The 19,836-nt window shown below is 46.4% G+C and overlaps 1 protein-coding gene across 7 annotated transcripts in view; it reads left to right on the top strand.

Moving 5' to 3' along the window:
• The window catches only part of DNM3 (dynamin 3), a 369,351-nt gene that overhangs the window by 169,213 nt on the left and 180,302 nt on the right, over positions 1-19,836 (top strand). The window contains exon 16 of one of the 7 annotated variants that reach the window (XM_036015983.1): positions 4,807-6,306. The exons of the other annotated variants lie outside the window; for them this stretch is intronic. Coding sequence (XP_035871876.1) covers positions 4,807-4,827 — 21 coding nt within the window. The 3' untranslated portion in view covers positions 4,828-6,306. Of the gene's footprint in view, positions 1-4,806; positions 6,307-19,836 lie in introns of those variants that run through there. 7 annotated transcript variants of the gene reach the window in all.

Raw genomic sequence — 19,836 nt, 5'->3', positions numbered from 1 at the left:
GTTTACCTGAAGACATGAAGTTAGGAGTCAGCACTGGGAAACTCCTGTGATGCTGGCAAGGTACGACCCAGTGAAAGAATTTCCGTTAAATAGTGTGTCTAAAGGACTCAAGGCGATGCGGCATTATAACAGCGGAATGAATCGCACTGATGTGGAGTTTACAAAGAATGTTAGCATTGCTGCTGTGACGTCAGCCTCAAGGGACAGGCTCTTGAAAATGTGCAAGTCACTCGCCTTCAAGTTCCTGACAACTGTGTATATGGAGTCTGTTCTTTGAGAATTTTGGTGTCTGTGTAAAAGCATGAATTATGATAAGGATGGTGCTCTGGTTCGTGTTACTACTTTTGGTGCTGTGACGTACTGCTCATTTAAATCTGATGGCAATGAAAGCACTATATATATATATTATATATATATTATATATATATTATATATAATATATATATATAATTTTTGCAGAGCCAGTAAAGAGCTATAACGTGGTACAGTGTTGCTGTTAAATTCAGAACGGCGTGGGTGGAAACGAAACTGGTATGTTGTAGAAATTCCAGTAGCTCCGGGCTGACCTGGGAAATGTTGATGCTTCTGAGGCAGCGTGCAAACACTGGGTGAGGACACCCGTCCCCGGGAGCACGGCCGTTGGTGGCAGAGCTCGTCTCCGATTCATCTGGCTGTGAGAGCGCGCATTTCAGACTCCGTAGTCCTTCCAGTCTCGGCCTCGTGTCTTTTAAAAACACTGCAAAGTAGCTTTGTCAGTTGTCGGGGGAAAACTGTCACGTCTCACATGATTGTTTGGTTTCTTAAGTGCTTCGTGTACACTGGCGTGTTGAATCAAGATCGGATGATCAAGTGATTTCCACCGAATTTTCTGCAGGAAGGGAAATCAAATTCTACAGAAAGGTCCAAAGAAAGTTTCTGCTCAGAGGCTTTATCTTCAGTTTTTGTGTCGTGTATTTTACTGACTTTAGTCGAGTGTGCAATCTGCCGTCGGGAGACAGTGAGGACCAGCGACGGTCCCTCTCCTGTGCTGGCCGCTTGGGCGTCCCGGCCTTCTTTGGGAGTCCGGGGCATTTACAGGGCGTGGAGAACAGGCCCACGGCTGTCGGGCAGGGGGCGGGGGACCGGGAAAAAAGGTGGAGGGATTCAGCAAAAACAGCAATGACAACGACAACTCACAGACGCAGACGACAGAATGGTGGTCACCAGAGGGAAAGGGGGTGGGGGAGGCAGGGGGGGAAGGGGGGAGAAACGGTGGCAGAAGGAGACCTGACTTCAGGTGGTGACAATCAGTACAATATGCAGATGATGTGCTGCAACATTGTGCACCTGAAACCTGTACAATTGTATTAACCAATGTTGCACCAGTAAATCTGATACAAGTTAAAAAAGATAAAGAGCGCAGCCTCGGGAGCTCTGAGATAGGGGCCTCCCTAGATAGAAAAATGGATAAATTGATGATTTTTGTGTGTGTGTGCTCCATTGACCCAAGGGCTCTTCTCTTAGACACATTTTACGTCTAAGAGTTTAGGTGGTCGCTTAAGTGTATTTCAATACTGTGCTTGAGAAGCGAGGGTGGAAGTTGTCAGCATGTTAATAATCCTGACTCACACCGACTGTGTCCTCGAACTGTCTGTGTCCTTGGGACAGAGCCGCTTCCTGCCGGAGCTGTCTCCCCGGCCACCACCCCCGGCCACCCCCTGCCCTGCCGCTGCTCCTGCCGGAGCTCCCTGCCAGGCAGACCACCTGTGAGCCTGCCCTCAGGGCCGAGGGCAGGGGACCGTGGTGTCCCCTACTCAGTGCTGCTGTTCCACGGAGAGTTGCCAGTTCGTGTCTGCTGGGAGCCGGGCCCGGGGGAGGTCTCTGGGGCAAGGAGGCCTCTGGGAAGGCAAGGACAGGTGTCGGGAGTGTGGGGCTCAGAGGTGGTGATTCATCTCTGACCTCTCGAACTCGCACCCTGAACGCCCATCTCCGACAGCCATGTTTTCAGTAATGTGTAGGTTCCAAGTTCAGTGACACACGGACTGAGCGTGCTTCACGGGCAGCCGCAGAAATCCAAGTTTAGAGTGTTCCCTTGTGAAAACAAGCCTCGCTTTGAACTCCACTTTGGGGTGGGTTTTTTTGTGAGCTGAGTGTGTGGCCGGTGCCCCCACGGTGCCCACCCCCATCCACAGCAGCACCCTCCGGCTCCCAGGACCCTCTCACTCGGCCGTTTCTTCTCTTCCGTCAAGCATGTGTGACACAGTGAATGTCACTAATTATTTACAGTTAGCACATTTATTCAACAATAACTATATTCAAATTTTCACTGGGGCTCGTCATAGTTTTTTTCTGTGTTCTGCTAGCCTCCCACGCTTTCTTGTGTAATTAGACTGATGTGTTTTCATTAGATTTGAATTGGCTGTTGAATACGTAGCATATACGGTTTTATTTAAGGTATGGCAGGTTTATAACAAATACACATGACTTGTGAAGTAGAGCTGTGATGAAAGAACGGTGGCCTAGGCTGTCCTTCATTGATTGAACAAAAGCCCCCCTAGACCGTTTGTTCCAGGTGGTGAGGAGCACGAGGTGCTGGGGGTCGAGGGTCCAAGCCGGCCAGCTGCCCCGTCGGGGACAGGCCGGTCATCTCTGAACCTCGGTCTTTTTACTCACAAAATGGGGACCATTGCCAGCTGAGTGGCCTCAAAGGGATTTTTACGGGACACTGGGAAATCCTATTTTAGTAAGTGCTTTAATAAACTTTCAGGTATCGTGTGTGTATCTGTATTTCTGCCATTGACAATGACACCGTGATGCCATCCTTTGATTCGTGTCTTCTATGTTTTCACTTTCTGTCATTTCCCATGGGGACATAGGATGTGTGGGGTCTCGGGCATGTTAGCAGAGAATGTGAAGATTCAAACAGTCAGAGGAAACTCGGAGGACCCCATTCCTTGAGCGAGACTTTCCGGGCCACCTCCCCTTCAGCCCGCTGGTCCCCCGACACGCCAGCCGAGAAGCAGAGACGGTGAGAGTCAACCGTGCGACTCCCCGGCCCAGCTGGCAGGGGCTCCGGCACATCAGCCCCGCGTAACAAGTTCAAGCTGCGGTCGGCGTGACTGCCACGGCGAGCCTCCGGCGTCTTCCTTTTCATCCTGAGTGGATCTACCCACCCTACCCCAGCACTTTACGGGAATTCGTGAACACCCTCAAGCATCTGTAGACTGTACTCTTTGAACCATTACTCTCCATTAAAATAATGTTATGCACAATGTTACTGACAGATGAGCTTCCTAGAAAGGTTCCCGCCTGTGTCCCGGGCACTGTTACATTTAAGGAGCCTTTACAATGCAGTGTGGTTGAGGTGGACACAGTGTATCTACCTGCCTGACGTCCTGCTTTCCTTTAACATTGCTCTGAGGCTGGGGTTTCCTGTGGAACAAAAAGAAATAGACCATCTTTTCAGCGTTAGACAGTCTGTAACTAATCACCTGGGGATCATGTCCTTCTGTGTCACCCTCCAGTACCAGACTCCGAGGCTTCCTGCACAGGTGGCCTGGAGAGCTTTCCTAGAGGTTGCGTAGACCTCCTGCTGGGCCCGTCCTGCCCCCAAGGCACTTTGCTGGTGTGTGTGCCCCAAGTCACGCAGGAGCTGTCCGTGGGGGTGAGGACCGAGCATGGACGTGTAGGTCGTGTATCTCCATGTATCCCCTTGGGCCCGGAGTGGATGACACTTAGCTCCTTTGATTTCCATCCAAATAATAGCATAAAGATATTTGTAGTGCTTATATTTACTAAGGGTTTGGGGTAGCAATACAGATGTTTGAACAACCTCAAGTAGAGCTTTAAATAGCCCAATAGTTTTTTGGCCAACGGACCCTCCACTTGGGTGTGGCACTGGCAGCTCTGGCCTTGTGCTGGCCCTGCCCAAGGACAGTGCACCGGTCTCCCCCTCCCCCCTCCCCCTCCCCCTCCTGTCTCTCCCCTCAGTCCTGTCCATCCAGAGCGCCCCAAGCTCCAGCTGCTTCTCACCGCACAGTCCATTCACTCAGCTCTGTCTGCACACTCGCCTTTGTGCAGCCACACTCGTCACATCTCAGCCAAACCCAATGGCCTTCCAGCTCACAAGGTGCTCCCTAACGTAGCCGTCCTTGTGCTTATGAATGGCATCTCCGCTGGTCATGCCGCCTGCTTAAACGCATTGCAGGTCAGCTTTCAACCTGAACGATCATCGGTGACGATCATCATCCTCATAACGATGAAGTTTTATCGATTGTTTGTAACGTTCTCCATTCAGAGAGAGCACTGAGAGTCACAGAGAAGGGAGAGCTGCGTGAACACGCTGCCGCGCGTCCGCCTGTGCTCGCGGTCACCGGCACCCTTCCCAGGAGTGTTTCCTGAGCAGCCGTCACGGACCAGGCTCTCTCCTAGTCACTCACGGCGAACGTTGAGCAAGGAATTCATGGCACCTGCCTCCCGAGGGATTTCCCCCAGGAAAGAAAACCTGCAAACAGGCAGGAAGACCTACCAGAGGCAGAGGACATGCTGTGAAGAAAGTAAATCCGGGGGCGAGCGTGACTGGAAGAGCATCTGGAGCGGGGAGGCTCCGTGGGGGGCTGTTCAGTCGGGTGGTCAGAGGAGGTTTGTGTTGATGCCTGGAGGCGAGATTGGGCTGAGGAATTTCAGGAACGGAATTAAGGCCAGTGTGACTAGAAGGAAGAGAGAAGGGGACTATAAAGATTAGGGATCTGGACCCTGAGAATGATGAGAAGGCTTCGGAGTTTTTAAGCTGGAGAGTCACCTAATAAGGTTTGAGTTTTCTTACAGATTCTTTTGTCTGCCCTGTAGAGAATATGTCGGAGACCAGACTGGATCGGGGGGCTGTTAGGAGGTGATTGCTGTGATCTCCGGGAGAGACTGTGGTAGCTGGGGCTGGGGCAGGTTGATGGAAATGGATGGAAATGATGGATTTAAGAGATTAGGTTCAAAAGGTGACACTGATGTGACAGCTCATCACACATGCTGAGTTCTGGCTGAATGCGTAGGTTCCTGCTAACCTGTAAGCCTCTCAAGACCAGGAGCCATTGACCTGTTCACTGTCCGACCGCCAGTGGGCGTGGCACCGAAAGGTAGCGTGATGTAAATATCAATTGTGAGCATGGGACTGAGCAAATAAATGGAGAAATGTAGCGCAGTGATTCCTCGTGTCCCAGTATCTGATGTGCCTCAACTAAATTATTGAATTACAGGGTAAAAATCACCATACGAGGTAGGTTGTCTTAGAATTTTTTAAAGTTTTGTCATTGAAGGTTAATGGATTTTTTTCCCCTCCTCTGACTGTGTAAGTTTCTGGATTGAAGATCATTTGAGCAGAAAATAAATTTGACAGTGTTATTTTCTTACGCTGTAAATATATTTGCACAGTTCTGGGGAGGGATTGAGAGAAGGGCAATAAAATGGAATAAAATGGAAACTCATATCAGAAGGATTTGGGGTTTAGATAGTTTACATTAATACTTTGAAGTCAGATTTAAAAAAAAAAGATGGCTTTTTAAAAATGTACCTAAAATATAAATTTTGGAAAAGTAGGAAATTCTGATCCAAGGAGAAAAGAGCCTTATTTTTTTAATATCAGTGAGAAAAGTGTAAATGACAGTTAAAAATCTCTGAAGAAAGGGGACTACTAGTTTATGAGTAATAACCACATATAACCAATATTCTATTTCTGTAGTCCAACATGAAGATTAAAATCATAATGGAATACTCATAGGAAAGTAGGGTAATCCAACAGGAGACTTTCCAGCGGAAATGTACTAACCTTACACTGTTGAAGAAAATCCAAAATCTGCATTGAAATTAAGGACATTCTTTGGGCTCTTAAAAAAAAGTCACAGGCCTCATTTTTGTGGCTTCACGTGTTTGGATAGCTTGATACGGAGACCGTATAATTCCCTTATAGGGGTATTTACTGAGCATTGTTTTCATTATGTCGTTGTAACAGATGACAAACGTAGCATCAGTAATAGGAAACAAAGTGACAGCTGTATTCCTGGATGGCCAAAGCCGTGGGCCAGAACTTACAGAAATCTTCACCGCCATGTTCTCTTACGCGCTCAAGACCCTGCTAGTTTCCTGCTGGGTCCGAGGGCTACCTGTGGTCAGGTTAATCCCGGGCACGCCATGCGCAAGCCTCACTGAGTTGTTTGAGTTAACTAAAACCATTCGATATATTTTTTTTTACCCCAAAAAACAGTCTCAACAAATATTGAACTTTAAAACATTTACGTTACTTGAAATTCTTCACGATCTTAGTTATGTGTATGTTTTTCACCATACATAAGCTGTTTCCTATTAAGGCTTCTTTTTTTTTTTATGTAGGATTATTTCATATAAACATTTCCACGCCTGGCATTATCCAAAGATTTATTGTTTTTTAAAAAATAGTTATTCCACAAACCCCAATGGCAAGTGCTATTTCAAATGTATTAAAAATGCTTACGGCCTCAGACCCTCTCCCCTGTATGTTATTTGTCCTGCTGAAAAGTTTGCACTGGAAGAACACCACTACCCTTCATGTGACCCTTTTCCAGGAAAGTGACGTTTTCAAATGTGCATCATTTAATGAACTTGAAGATAAATAACATTCTTGCAAGCGCTTTTTTGAGAGCCAAGGAAAAAGAAAAAGTAAAACCAAGATATTCACCCCATGTTTTAAGGGGAAAAGTATTTGCAGTGTTCTCCCGAGTGGTGGCTCACTCAGGGGTGACTCCGCCGGCCCCTCGTCTTTGCCTTGGAGTCTGGTGGGAGGGAGTGGTCACCCCTTGTCCCCCCCAGCCACGTGTCCTCCGGAGAGCCCTCAAGCCCGCCCTGGGCTGCCTGCAGGGTCCAGGGGCATGACCCCTGGCCGGACTCCTGTCGGCGGTGTTTGCTCCAGGTTACAGAGAGCATTCGCATGGGGTGGAACTGTGTAAATGTTCTGTGAGGCATTTTGATTGTGGCTTCCTGTTTGCTTTTTACATTTTGTGTGAACTCTCATTTAGTGTAATACTTTAGGTTCTGGTCCTGGGACTTTTCTGGAAGGTCCTTTGCACAAATGTGTTCTGCAAAAGCGTATTTTAGCCGATGACATATTTGCTTAGGCCAGATGGTTCAATGAAAGAATTTAGCCTTAATCGTACATTTACTTCATAATTTTGCCCAATTACTTTTTTTTTTTAAGTAACTGCAGGGTCAGGTTTGGTAGAATATCATGCAATTGTAGAAATTTTGAATCTTGTGCGGTTTTTAGCCTTAAGACTAAATCTTTCATTTTAAAAATGACATGTCTGTATAAAAATAGTTTGCTTTTGTCCAGAATATATGCTTAAAATGTTTCATTAGATTAAAACCCCCAAATTTTGGGTAGCCTTGTGCTGCATTTTTTTAAAGCTTGACCGGAATCTTTCTAAGAAAGATGAAAATTAATTTTATGTACTGAAGGTAAAGTATTTTAGTGAACCAAATCAAAACAGACACATTTGTCATTTTACCCATATCTCCACCTATTTGCCCAGGGTGTAAAATTGAAGTTTTGACATTTCCTCAAAAGGCATGGCAACATAGATATTGTGTATCCACTCATCCACATCCTTGCTTTTTTTTTTTTTTTTTTGACAATAACGGAATTGCCCGAACATTTCGAGAGTTCGCAGTTCCACAGTGCATGGGTGTGTGCACTGCAAGCGAACACGCTGGCCCGTGAATCCCACCCTCAGAACCGTGGGGCAGGTTCCTTCTCCACCGAGCAGCGCCCCAGCCACAAACCCACGCGTATCCCGACGCTTGGAGGGGGCAGAGCTTCAGTTTTAACTTGCTCTGCATCCAAAGAGAAGCAACTATTTTAGTACATTTGAAAACTACGTTGGACACAAATATTCTTTGCATTATGTTTCACCCAGGCACAGACTGGCTGAGTTCAACTCAAGATGCGTGGTCCCTGGAATATTACTTCTTCCCTCTTTTTCTTTTGTCCCTCCCTCTAAAACAGCCATGCGCAGAAAACTACACGTTGTTGGTGGAGTAGAATTATTAGAGTCATTTGTGCTGTGTCGAGCATCAGACTGGAAGTTCCGTCGGTGTCTGACGTTGATTACGGGGTGTTGCAAAGCTGTGTGCAACACATGTCAAGGGGAGCCACGTAGTGACAACAGTTAGGAAAAGAGAACTATAGGAAGCACAGGAGCATTTTCAGCAATGGGTTTTATTGTATTTCATAGGCACCACTCACTTTACGTGTGGTGGGTTTCAATGCTTGAATCCAAATAAAATAATAATAATAATAATAATAATAATAATAATAGTACATGCGAGTTAAGAATTAAACCAACAGATGAAAACCCCAGTCCCCCCGCCCCCCCGTTTGGCTGTAGCTCTTGGTGTAGATGCTACGGTGTGAGGGCTGCTCTCTCCCAATGGCTGGTTGTCTTTCAGGCTGGGTTGTCATGTGACTGCCTGTCTGTGCCTGCTGTACAGGTGAGCGGATGTTCTGCACAGCAAGTGTAGACAGGCAGACACATGACAACTCCGTCCAGCCAGGCCCTTGGCTCCTTCGGGTTTCCTGTGCTCAGGGGCAGACACCGCCAGTCTGGGCTCCAGACTGGGGGGGTTTGGAGGGTCGGGGGGAGGGGGAGGGAGAGAAACACACAACAGAATTAGACATTAAAACATTGTGGAACTAAAAGCAAGTCGGACTTTTGACTTTATTCAGGAAGTGCGCTCATACACATTGGTCCCGAAAGTGCTAACATGGATAACTGACTCCACAGAAAACGCATACTGAAATTTTAAGGCAAACGAAGGTTAAATACCAGGTTTATTCCTGACTCCAGCCCATGTGGTCACTGACCCATACGCAGTCAGAGTTCAGAGTAATTGAACCAGATGTCTTTCCTCTTCCCCCAAGCTCTGCACATTTCAATACTGAAGTTAGAGATAAAGACATGTTTATACATGTTTCTTGTAGTAGATAAGCACCATAACCTTGCCCATGAAAAAGAAATTTATCATTTACATGGGAACAGCAGCCATTTTCAAAATAATGAGCCTCATGCATTTGGCAGCTCAGCCAGCCGACCTTGGGGTCTGATGCCTCGCTAGTGGGATTTTTACAAGGGCTTGCGTTTTCACCAATATTTCACCAAGCAACGGGAACTCCCTCAAATTTCTCATATCCCTTTTAATGCAGTTCTCAAGTGTGGATGTGAAAACCAAAGCAAAAAGAGTCGTGAGCTGAAGTCCTCCTCTTAATTAACCACAGGGTCGTGCCATGAGTCAGGAGGTAGACACGGAACAGCTGTGGCCCTCAGATATGCTCACCCAGGATGTCTCCGGGACCTTGCTAGTACACTGCGGTCACCGAGTAGTATCTCACACACAGAAAAAGGGGCTTCATTTCCTCTCCAGAGAGTGCAACCAGGCCCTCTGGAACATTTCCTTGTAGCTCGTATGAGAGAGAGGAAGGGTGTTAAATACACAGATAGAACATTTAATTCTGGTGAGTCAAGAATTTTAATATAAAGCAGCAACTCGTACCCATAGAGGGATTTCACAAATTCCCCTGCCCTTTAAAAAACCAACATATCCAGAGAGCCAGACTTTCAATAAGTGGGATAGCTTCAAAAACAAAGCATTACTATCCAAGGAGTATGGAATTAGGAGTTTTTTCAAAGAATTTTAAAAAAAAGAACACAAATAGTTATGTCCCTTTAATTGCAAAATTCTGAGAAAAATAGCAAATAGAAACTTTATGGAGAAAAAACTTATTTTTACAGATTATGAAAAACTTGAGATTTTCTACACAGCTTCACCTTTGTGCAGTGACTAGACGAGGTACAGCTTTCAGAAAGAGTCGAGAAGTGTGTTTTGATTTAATTAATTTCAAGAAAATAAATGACTGATTCTGTTTCTGGTCATCGCTTCTGAGTAGAGGGCTGTTTTTTTTTCCTCGACAGAATCAAAAACATCAGTCCCCTTGGCTGATAGTAAATAATTACGGGCCGGAGTATGCAAACACCAAATCCCTTCAGCAACTCTTTTGTTACTGCTGCCCCATTCAGTGCAGCAGGAACCAGGGAGGGCTCCACTTACAAAGGGTGCATTTGTGGGCATTAGAAATCACTGTAATTCTGCATAGCTTTCCCCCTCTCTCATAAACAATAATGATCCAGTTAACTCTGCGCAATTAAGGAATGGTACATGCAACCTGAAAAAATAGAAAGAAAGAGTTGTGAGTCCATGTGTGATCCTTTAAGTTGAAACACTTCTAGTCAACCGAGATATCCCAAAATATCAGGGCCTGAAACACCATAACTCTTTTTTTTAGGGGGAAAAAAATCTTGCTGAAAAATGATGACTGGTAAGGCTTTTGCACAATTAATGTTTCTAATAGGTTTCAAAAACACAATTATAGTAAGTATGTGGCGTCTGCACACCTCATAGTTACATTGGACCTGCCCCTGAGCTTGTTAAAAAGATAAAAGGTTGAAAAAACAGTTCAGATGGTTATTCTGTCTTCCAAACTATACAGTAAAATATTAATTTTTCATCACTGAAAATATTTGCTACAATGTGAGAGAACTATTTACATTATTATCATACAGTGTAATTTTTAATGAGGCTATTTACACTTTATTTTTTTTTAATCTTTTATTTACTAAGAAAAAAGTGCAGGAAAAGAATTATGTTCTAAGTCTTCAATAGCAAAAACAAACCAAAGCAACTCCAGGAAACTGGCTGTTATAAGTCAGGAAATTCAAAATGAACATTTAACTATTTTTTCTTAATTTACTTGATTATTTCTACTTATTAAAACTGATCACAATTCTTCCAAAAAATGGGTAAATATTTCTCGCTACATAATTTGCAGCACACCCAGGTAAAACGTTAGAAGAAACCAAGTGAGAAAGTTTCCATCTTTATCTGGAATTTCCTGTCCCCTCTCAGGTTAAGCCTGGACCTTCTGTAGTTGTTTTAAGCGGGGCTTTCTGAGTGATGGTCTTTTCTGTATTATTTGGACGTTATTGTCATGGGCGGGACGCGCTCTTTGGAGAAGGGGAAAAGGGGTTGATTTTAAACAGCAGATCTCGTGCAGAGGGACTGCAAGCTTCGGCTTTGCTCTCTTTAGGGAGGATGGCGCTGGTGGTTGATGGATGAGCGAACCTTTTACATTACCAAGCTGTAGTTTCCTTTCTTTCTTATAACAGCTTTAGGACTTCAACCAAAAGAAAAAAAAAAAAGGAAAGGAAAAATTTCTATCAGAAGGAATTTTATGCCTACACTCTTTCCCACAGAGTGAAAAACTTGGGTGGTCTGGAGGCGCGAGGTGGGGGAGATAGTATATTTTGGTCTTTCAACAACATAAACACATTATCTGGGTGGAAAGCCTGCCCGCGGAGCAGGAAGGGCATTAAGCCTGTTGACTAATTGCACAAGAGTGATCAGTGTGAGATTTTGTCCCACTGTAAACAAACTTTCGTGGATTTTGAGATCAATGGCTTTAAAGCAGGGGGAGGGGGTTGAGAATGTAAATAAACTGTTTTTTAGGGGTCCTCTCCCAACTCAGAAAATGTGTGGAAAGCTAAAGCTCTGAATTTCCTTTCTCTTAGATGGCAGAAAAAGTCCTTTTAACCCTACACCTAGTCTAATTTATCAATCACCCACACACCGAAATTAAAACAGCTACTGAGTTTCCGTGAGGTGCCCAGCAAACGAGTTTCTTCCTGACCACGGGTGGTGCTTCGTTTTAATACTTACACTTCCCGTCCTATCTCCAGGGCAGTTTTAGCTGAAGGTGCTCACTGGTGGTCAGTTTCCTCTGGAATAGATCCCATGACCCCTAACATGTCTGTAGGTCTCCTCACAAAGGAACATCAAGGTCAAGTTAAACCTTAGTCTGCCCTGCAAATAAAGACTGTGCCACGCGTGCGTGCATTCATGGCGTGGCGTGTCCCCGCCGAGAGCAGTCTGCCACCCTGCCTTCGGTCAGCAGAGGGTATGGCTCAAGCTTTTACTCTTGATCTTGAACTCAGCTCGTGCCACTGAAAAATAAGGACTGTTCCTTTTCATTTGTTAAAAACTGGCATCAGGAATGAGCCGTTGGGACTCGACCGAGCACGCACGTGCAGGGGTGCTCCTTGGCCCCCCGGTACAAATTAACTCTTGGGTTTCTGCTCCTGTACTTACGCTAAGGAGGCCCTTGGGGCCCCCCGTGTCTCCAGACTAAAAGTCATCCTGAGGGAGAAAATAGGTGAGGGACCGGTGGTGGTTAGTTGCTTGGAAATAAGAATGCCATTTAATATCAAGAAAGACATTTAAATTAAATACACATGAAATGAAAGCACATTATAAAATTCCACCATTTCCCTGGAATGGGAAAACCAAACAAGCAAGAAAACCCAAATCTGAGAAATCTTCAGCATGACCAAAGTACCTTAAAGCTGGCTCTCTTTCTTCTTTAGTAACTGTATAAATTAGTAAAAATATATTCCTTGGAAAAAAATAAGGTCTGGTAAAGTTAATCTAATAGTTTCTCTTTTTAGTTTTCCTACCTAAAAGAAACTACATAGATTTTAAACATTTCACTTGTTCAATTAAAAATAATCAACATGGAAGCGCCCAAGTTACAATACAAAAAGTGAAGAAGACAGCTGAATTTCTCCTTTTTGAAATATTTTAACTAAAAAAAAAAACCATGGGTGGAAGAGAAAACATATGTTTTTTAATACCAGTTTTAGGATGATCAACAGGGTAATTTTTAAAATAAATTGTTTTGACAAAAGACTACATGGGGAACCTTTTATAATAAACTGTCCTGCAAAGGAGAAAGTGTGACACTTTTTGAATTGTTGCAAAATATATAATTTAGAAAAGGATTCGTTCAGGAACCTCTGCAACATTAAGGAATTTAAGGGAGGACAAAAGAGATTACATTCATTTTTCACAAAAGTCTACAGAGCAGATGTTTTCATTATGTAGAACGGTTAGGGGGTAGCTATAAATAGGGGTTGAGGGAATTAGGGGTGAGGCAGTACTATTTTTCTAGAACTTTCTTTAAAGGACCCACCTCTGAAGTTCAGCGTGGATCATATTGCAGCCCAGTCTATTATTCCCTCTGTTGGGATTTCATTCAGCTTGAGGGTTTTCCTCCCTCCCCCCGGCCTCCCCCCTCCCACCCTCCTTCACCTCCAGGACAGCTGGAAACTGACCAAAGAAAGCTTTGCCTTCGTTTACAAATTCCTTTTTTATCCCCGAGTTTCTAGACAAAGCACCTCATCCCGTTAAACGCCCGGAGGCAGAGAGGACACAGAAGCATTGTTAAAAAACAGAGGCTGGGGGCTCAGCTGACCAGCGACTATCAACCATCCTTTCATCACAGACAAAACCAGCCCGAGATCTGTGCTGGGGGAGCCCGAGACAGAGGTTTCTGGTTCCCGGGTTATGCAGTTGCTGACTCAATAGTTCTGGGTTGGCGCTCTTTTCTGGGCAAGTCCTGTATGCGTGGTCGGGTGGGCAAAAACTTGGCAGCCTCCCCGCTTATTGTTAGATACTGCTATTCCTGGCACTTATCTTATATAAGTAAAAATTTCAGGACAGCACTATCCACAGAGCATTTTAAAAATAGCAAGTATTCTTTAGTTTGGGGCAAAATGGATCCGGTCCTGGGAAAGTTCAAGTTACAGCCCAGCCCTCATTCAAACAAGTTTTCGGGTCTCCGAATTACTCCTTTCCACGGAGGGAGACTGGCCCCCTTCGACTATTCCTAGTGTCTGGAGTCTTTAGAATTTCTTTTCCGCGTGGAAAAACCTTTCAACTCCAGCAGATAATCGACTTAGAAGTCTCCAGAGAGCGAATAACCGACACACTAGGTCACACCACACACCGCACCCTGTCGCTCTCTGGGAGCACCACACGCGGCTCCCTGCCACACCAGTGCCTCTGCCTCTCTCGCCAGCGACTCGAGCCACGGGCACCCACCTCGGCTCCCCGGGGCCCAGCCCAGGTGAGCGGCAAGAGGGCCTTACCGGCAAGAGGGTCTCCCGGGAGCCGTCTCTCCCCGGCGGTGTCCCCGAGGGCTCCTCGGTCCCTACTGTGCAAAACCTGTGAAGAGAAACAGCGGGCGTGAGAGTCGGGAGAGGAGCCCACGCGCGTCCTCTCCTCGGGGCAGCCGCTCCGGTCCCCGGGCGTCCTCGGCGTTGCCGTGCCTTGCCCAGTCTAACCAATGTGCAGACTACTGTACAACGGCATTGTCCTGAACAGGTAGTCTGAACACTGGGCCGACGGAGCAGGATATCCAGAAGCTTCCGTCGGGGTCCTTAAAAGTCCTCTCCGGGTCTCGGGGAAAAGTCGCCTCCGGCTTTCCCCCCCTGGATTCTGCCGCACGGACGGAGCCCCACTCGAGGGCTGTGATTTTCGGTCTTGACGTGGCACATTTGCTGCAGACTGGGGAACTGGCAATGAATTTAGGACCAGGAAAAGGGGGAGGGCTGGGCTGGAGAGTCCATATATGGGATGATGTCACCCTGGGGAGGCTTGGGTATGCGCTGTGCCGCTGGAGAGACCGCTAGGATCGCCTGCTCTCAGACATGGGTCTGCGCATAAAATGGTACCAGATGTTTTGGTGTAATGTTAAGCAGTCATTTCATCTTCGGGCCAGATTTTTTTTCCTCCACGGGGCAGGAAGTGGGCCCCAGTATGGAAAAGCTGTAAAAAAAGAGTCGAGAGGTACAGTCCTGCGGGGGCCAACCGAAAGTGCGCTCGCGAAGTGCAAGTGTGCCGTCTGGTCCGGGCTGCAGAAGTCCCTGGAAGACGGCGGGTCGTAGATAAGAAAGTAAACAGAAAGCCGGACACTGGAAGCCAGGGCTCACTTGGAAACTTTTTTTTTTTTTTGTGCTGGCCTATGGTACTTTATTTTCTGGTATTTCACTCGTCAGAAAGGGCAGATAAGTTCATTTTTCTTCCTCTCTCTCTCTCTCTCTCTCCCCCTCCCTCCCTCCCTCCCTCCCTTCCTCCTCCTCCTCCTCCTCCTCCTCGTCTGCTGGATCTGTCAGCGGCTTGCAGGCTGCTCTAGACTTGAACAGTAATTATAGCAACTTCCTGAAAGTGAAGCCCCCATGAAAAGTCTGGAGAAATGTTCTTTGTCATGGCCTCTCCATGAGTAATTAGTTCCACATGTGGCCGTCCCTGTTTCTCTGGGCGACTTAGGCTGCCGCTCCGCATGCCGGGCTATATAGCTCGACCTAAAGAAACGTTAAAAGTTAGGGTTTCCAGCCTCCGCCGTGACACGACGACTCTGGACTCCCCCCAGAAATGGCCTCTGGTGGATCCACGCTGTTGGGCGGCCGCGTGTCTCCCGGGTCGTTCCTGAGTGTGTGCGGGCACTTGGGTTGCGTCTGCACGGTGCTCTGCTGCTTAGCTTTATCTCTGGTTAAGGAAATCTGTTGAAATTTGCCAAGTGCCGCTTGACCAAAGGTTATAACATATCAGCCCACTTTTCTTCTCCTGTCCTTGCTGTTTCCAATTATATAGCCTCTTGAATATCGAGTATTCAGCTCTCTGACTTTCCCTCCGTAGAATCCTGATTAAAGTTAGGGTCCTTCAAGCGAGAGCTTGATTAATGGCCCTTTGCAGAGATCAACATGTGAGAAAATTCCTAGGTAGCTTCTAAACTCCATTTGAGCGGCCAAACCAAGAAACGTAGCATTCTTTAAAAAAGTTACAGCCAAAGCTGTAATTTCCACTGGCCTCTACGGCAACACTTTTTCGATGCAGAGCAGTCCACCTCTTTTTAAATACACTGGGCTGAGTATTTCAAGAACTTTCCAGGGAGAACCGCCTTTAGGCTTTTGCTTTTCCTGAAATGTCTTCTCTTGAATTAACAGACCATGCAAGGGCACCAGAGAGATGGTAATAAGCCCTGGGCACCTCGGGAGGAAGATGACATAAGGTCACAGTGAATTATCCAGCAGACTGAGATGGGGCGAGGAGCTTTGCATTAGGGGCATCACTCCCAGAAAGACTGAAGTCATCCATGGCGACCCGCAGAAGGACTCCATGTCCCCGGGCTGCAGCTTCCATACCTTTGTCTTCAGGGCCCAGGGCTTGAGCAAGCCCTGTGTGCCTCGACTCCTTTTCCCCGCCACCGCCTGTGTAACACGGGGGAAATGCAGATGGGACTACATGCAGCATAGTAGCCTTATTCCGTATGGGTCGCAATCCCATCCTGTTTGGGTGTCTGTGTGTTTGTTCCCAAGTCACCATAGAGGAGCCAGCCATGAGCCAGGGGGACAATAGTCAGCCAGGAGCCCAGCCTTCCAGGTGTGGGCTCGATTCTGCCGCAAATAGCGGAAGCCTGTCCTCTGCCCTGTTCTATTTATATCCTGAAGCATGCCTTGGAAACTTTGGGTGAGGCAGATGAAAGGGGGTTCTGATCAGGCTGCTCCATGATTTCATCTCGGTTCACACGTCTGTGCTTTCTCAAATATGGGAGAGATCCCGTTCTCAAACAGAGAAATTCTGGTGATGTTTTATTCAAGGAACTCGAACTTAATCCTTCCTGCTTTGGAAGCATTGTAAAGTGACTTTCTGCAGAAACAAGCATGAAGATTGCGTCCCCCTTAGCAGATGAGCCTGCCTCACTGGGCAGTCAGTGGACGAGAGTGTTTTAGGGTTATCTCTCCTCTAAACAGTTTAACAGATATTTACTCTTGCTGCCTACTCGTGTGCTAGCCACAGTGCCAGGGCCCTGGCATATAAAGTTTAAGAAGATACGGTGCCTGCCCTCCAAGACCTAACACTTACTTACAGTGTTAGGAATGCCTGTGATCAAGTTCAGTCTAAAAAGCCTGCCATGCCTCTCTGGAAAGTTGTTGGCATTCCTTTGGAAATGGCCTGAGGGCTTTTCCAGGTCCGTAAAGTTATCAGTTAAATACCTGAAATGTGGTGGGCTCCAGGAAGCACGGGACCAAAACTTGCCTTTGAGAACTGATGTGATTTAACCGGCTTATTTCGAAAGGGCTGGCTACCCAACTGATTGTTTGAATCAATGGATGGTTTTGGTTGACTCTGAAACTTGCTCTATTTTAGAAATGTCTTGGAAAAGAAACTGTTTCGGTTGGTTATTATTCCCCAGCTTGGCAGAATTGTATGACTTTAGAAATCCTCAAATTGTAACCAGAAGGCTTGTTTTGATGTACTCACAAAGAAACAGGGTTATTAGTGTTTACAATTATTTTGTGACATTCAGAGATGCACACTTCTGATAGTATTTGTATTATGGCTTTAAATGTTTTGTTACAAGGTTAGTGTTCAGACCTTGTAAACCTTCATACAATAGGTAGTATGCAAAGAAAAAGTTCATTCCCCCTCCACCCTCCTTAACCCCTTTCTGCTCTCCCAAATTAATAGTAGTGGTTCGGTGTGATTCTTTCACCATCTTCGCAATAGCCGTTTTATAGCTTCGCTACAGATCACTAAATCCTTTCATATAAAATGTATCAGTTTCTTAGAATAATTTTATGGGGCAAATGCCACTATCATCCCCATTTTATTGATGATGGAATCGAGGCTTGGGGCGGTGAAGTAGCAACTCTGTGGAACTGAAGGAAGTGGCAGGACTCAGAGTTTTTCTTTATTCTTTCTTTTTTAAAAGATTTTATTTATTTATTTTTAGAGAGGGAAGGGAGGGAGAAAGAGAGAGAGAGAAACATCAATGTGCGGTTGCTGGGGGTCATGGCCTGCAACCCAGGCATGTGCCCTGACTGGGAATTGAACCTGCGATGCTTTGGCTTGCAGCCCGAGGTCAATCCACTGAGCTACGCCAGCCAGGGTGAATTTCTCTTTTTTCAAGGCCAGTGCCTGGGACCAGAAGCATGGTGGCAGCCCACAGCGACGACTTCACCCCCTGCCGGATTCTTAAGGCACTTGGAGTTTCTGTTACTGATTTGTCACTTATCTGCTGCCTTCTCTTGGCTCTGAACCGAACTGTTACATGCACTATTTATTATTTCACCTATGTGGGCGTCCCTTCTCACCCCCCAAACAGAAGAACATCAGCTCATCGAGGGCACCGAAGGATGGTATCTCTGTGCCTTGTTTCGCCTGTAGGGGGCCATCCACCCAACTGTGGAAAGACCGGATGGAAGTTGCATAGCCTGCGGGCGGGTTCCGATCCAACCTCTATCCCGACAGTAGCCCAGGAGTTAAAACTACCTGATTGTTTCTCTTAAATGAAGGCCATGGTGCAACGTTAACACTCCTTCCTATGTGTGCACTGTGGTCCTGTATCAGACTCATTCTTCTTCGAGAAATAAATGTGAACATGGGGCCAGCCATATTTCCTCACTTATTTTTGGCCTTCTAATCTTCTGGAAGCATCCTGTGTAGCTGTCCGTCACACAATCTCATGCGCGAAGCAGGATCTCACCAAGCCCGGCCGTTTCCTTTTGCCTTGTTTTCTCCTTCCCGGTTTGTCTGTGAGATAAAAATCTAGTTGACCCCAGTTCATTGCAAATTAGGGAAGATAGGCCCACTTAGTCTGGCCTCATGTTGTGTGGATTAGCACTTTTTTTTTATTGGAGGCAATGCTGTCCCTTAATCACCAGCACTTCCTCTTCGGTTAGGGCCCAGAAGGACTGGCAGATTTGTCAGAGCAAAGCATCCCCCCTTTTCCCTCCCTCCCTGCCTTGCACCAAATGGCTGCCTTCAGATGACTGCAGAGAAGTGCCTTCTTAGCCAGAGATGCAAGACCAGAGGCTGTGAAATCAAGGAGAAAGAGTCCAGAAGACTGAACAGGTTTTCCTTCCATAACTGGGGAGGGGAAGAAAGTCGAATTGGAAGAGCTGTAAATCGTCCGCTTAATGCAACTGCTCTTACAACCTTCCAAATGCTTGCAAAAGGCGAGGATGGTGAAAGATTCTAAAATATACATTTGCAAATGCATGTTTTGTTTTCCCTGTCTCCAGAATTTCCACAGCGGAGTCTGTTTATTTAGAAACCAGCCCCTCACCAAAAGCAGTATGTATTTTATGAACATTCTTTCCTCAAGTCGACTGAGGAAGATAATGTTACGCCGTTGACTTTTCTGAGCCACGGGCGCGCACAGCAGCCGTTTCTGCACTACGGTAACACAATACATCCGGCCGACGAACCTGAAACACTCCGGTTCCACGGAAAAGCCAGTCGCAGGAAGGCAAATGCATGATTTATGACTCCAGTCAGATTCGAAGCACTGTCTCAAAATCTTTCGGGGAATGCAAGATAAAGGGGCTGGAAAATTGGTGCTGGCCTTCGCAGGCGGATTTTAAGTGAGAGCATACTAGGAATGCAGCCTGGGGCCCCTTCCGCCCCCGGAGCGAGCCGGCATCATCCGAATGCTATGTGCTCCGAGCGCCCATCGAATTCCCTGTTCCGATCGCACTTGACAGCGAGCACCGGCTCCCTGGGACAGGAGAAATATGGTGTCCTCGGGTCACTGCCGGTCTCAAGCATGTCGACTCCTGATGTCTTTTGGCATCACAGACATTTGAGTTCTTGAGTGCGACTCAGGAAAGAGCATGCATGATGTCCAAAAGAAAGAAAAAAAAGAGCAGTACGTGCCTCCCATAGAAACTCAGAAAACAATTTTTCTCAGGGGTAGAGAAAGTATCTTTTCTGTGGCTCGGGGGAGGGAGGGAATAAGGCACAGTGGCTACAAGGAAATGTGTGGGGAGGGAAGCTTTCTGCTTCTCCCAGAATACTGGCAATTATGCAGCAGGTCACCTGAGCAGCTCCATCCAAGTCTTCCAGTCAGGTTAGGCATTCCTGCTAGTCCACCGCACAGGTATC

The sequence above is a fragment of the Phyllostomus discolor genome, chromosome 14 (genome assembly GCF_004126475.2).
Source record: "Phyllostomus discolor isolate MPI-MPIP mPhyDis1 chromosome 14, mPhyDis1.pri.v3, whole genome shotgun sequence".
Taxonomy (NCBI): Eukaryota; Metazoa; Chordata; class Mammalia; order Chiroptera; family Phyllostomidae; genus Phyllostomus; species Phyllostomus discolor.
This window is presented reverse-complemented; position numbering and strand designations above follow the sequence as displayed.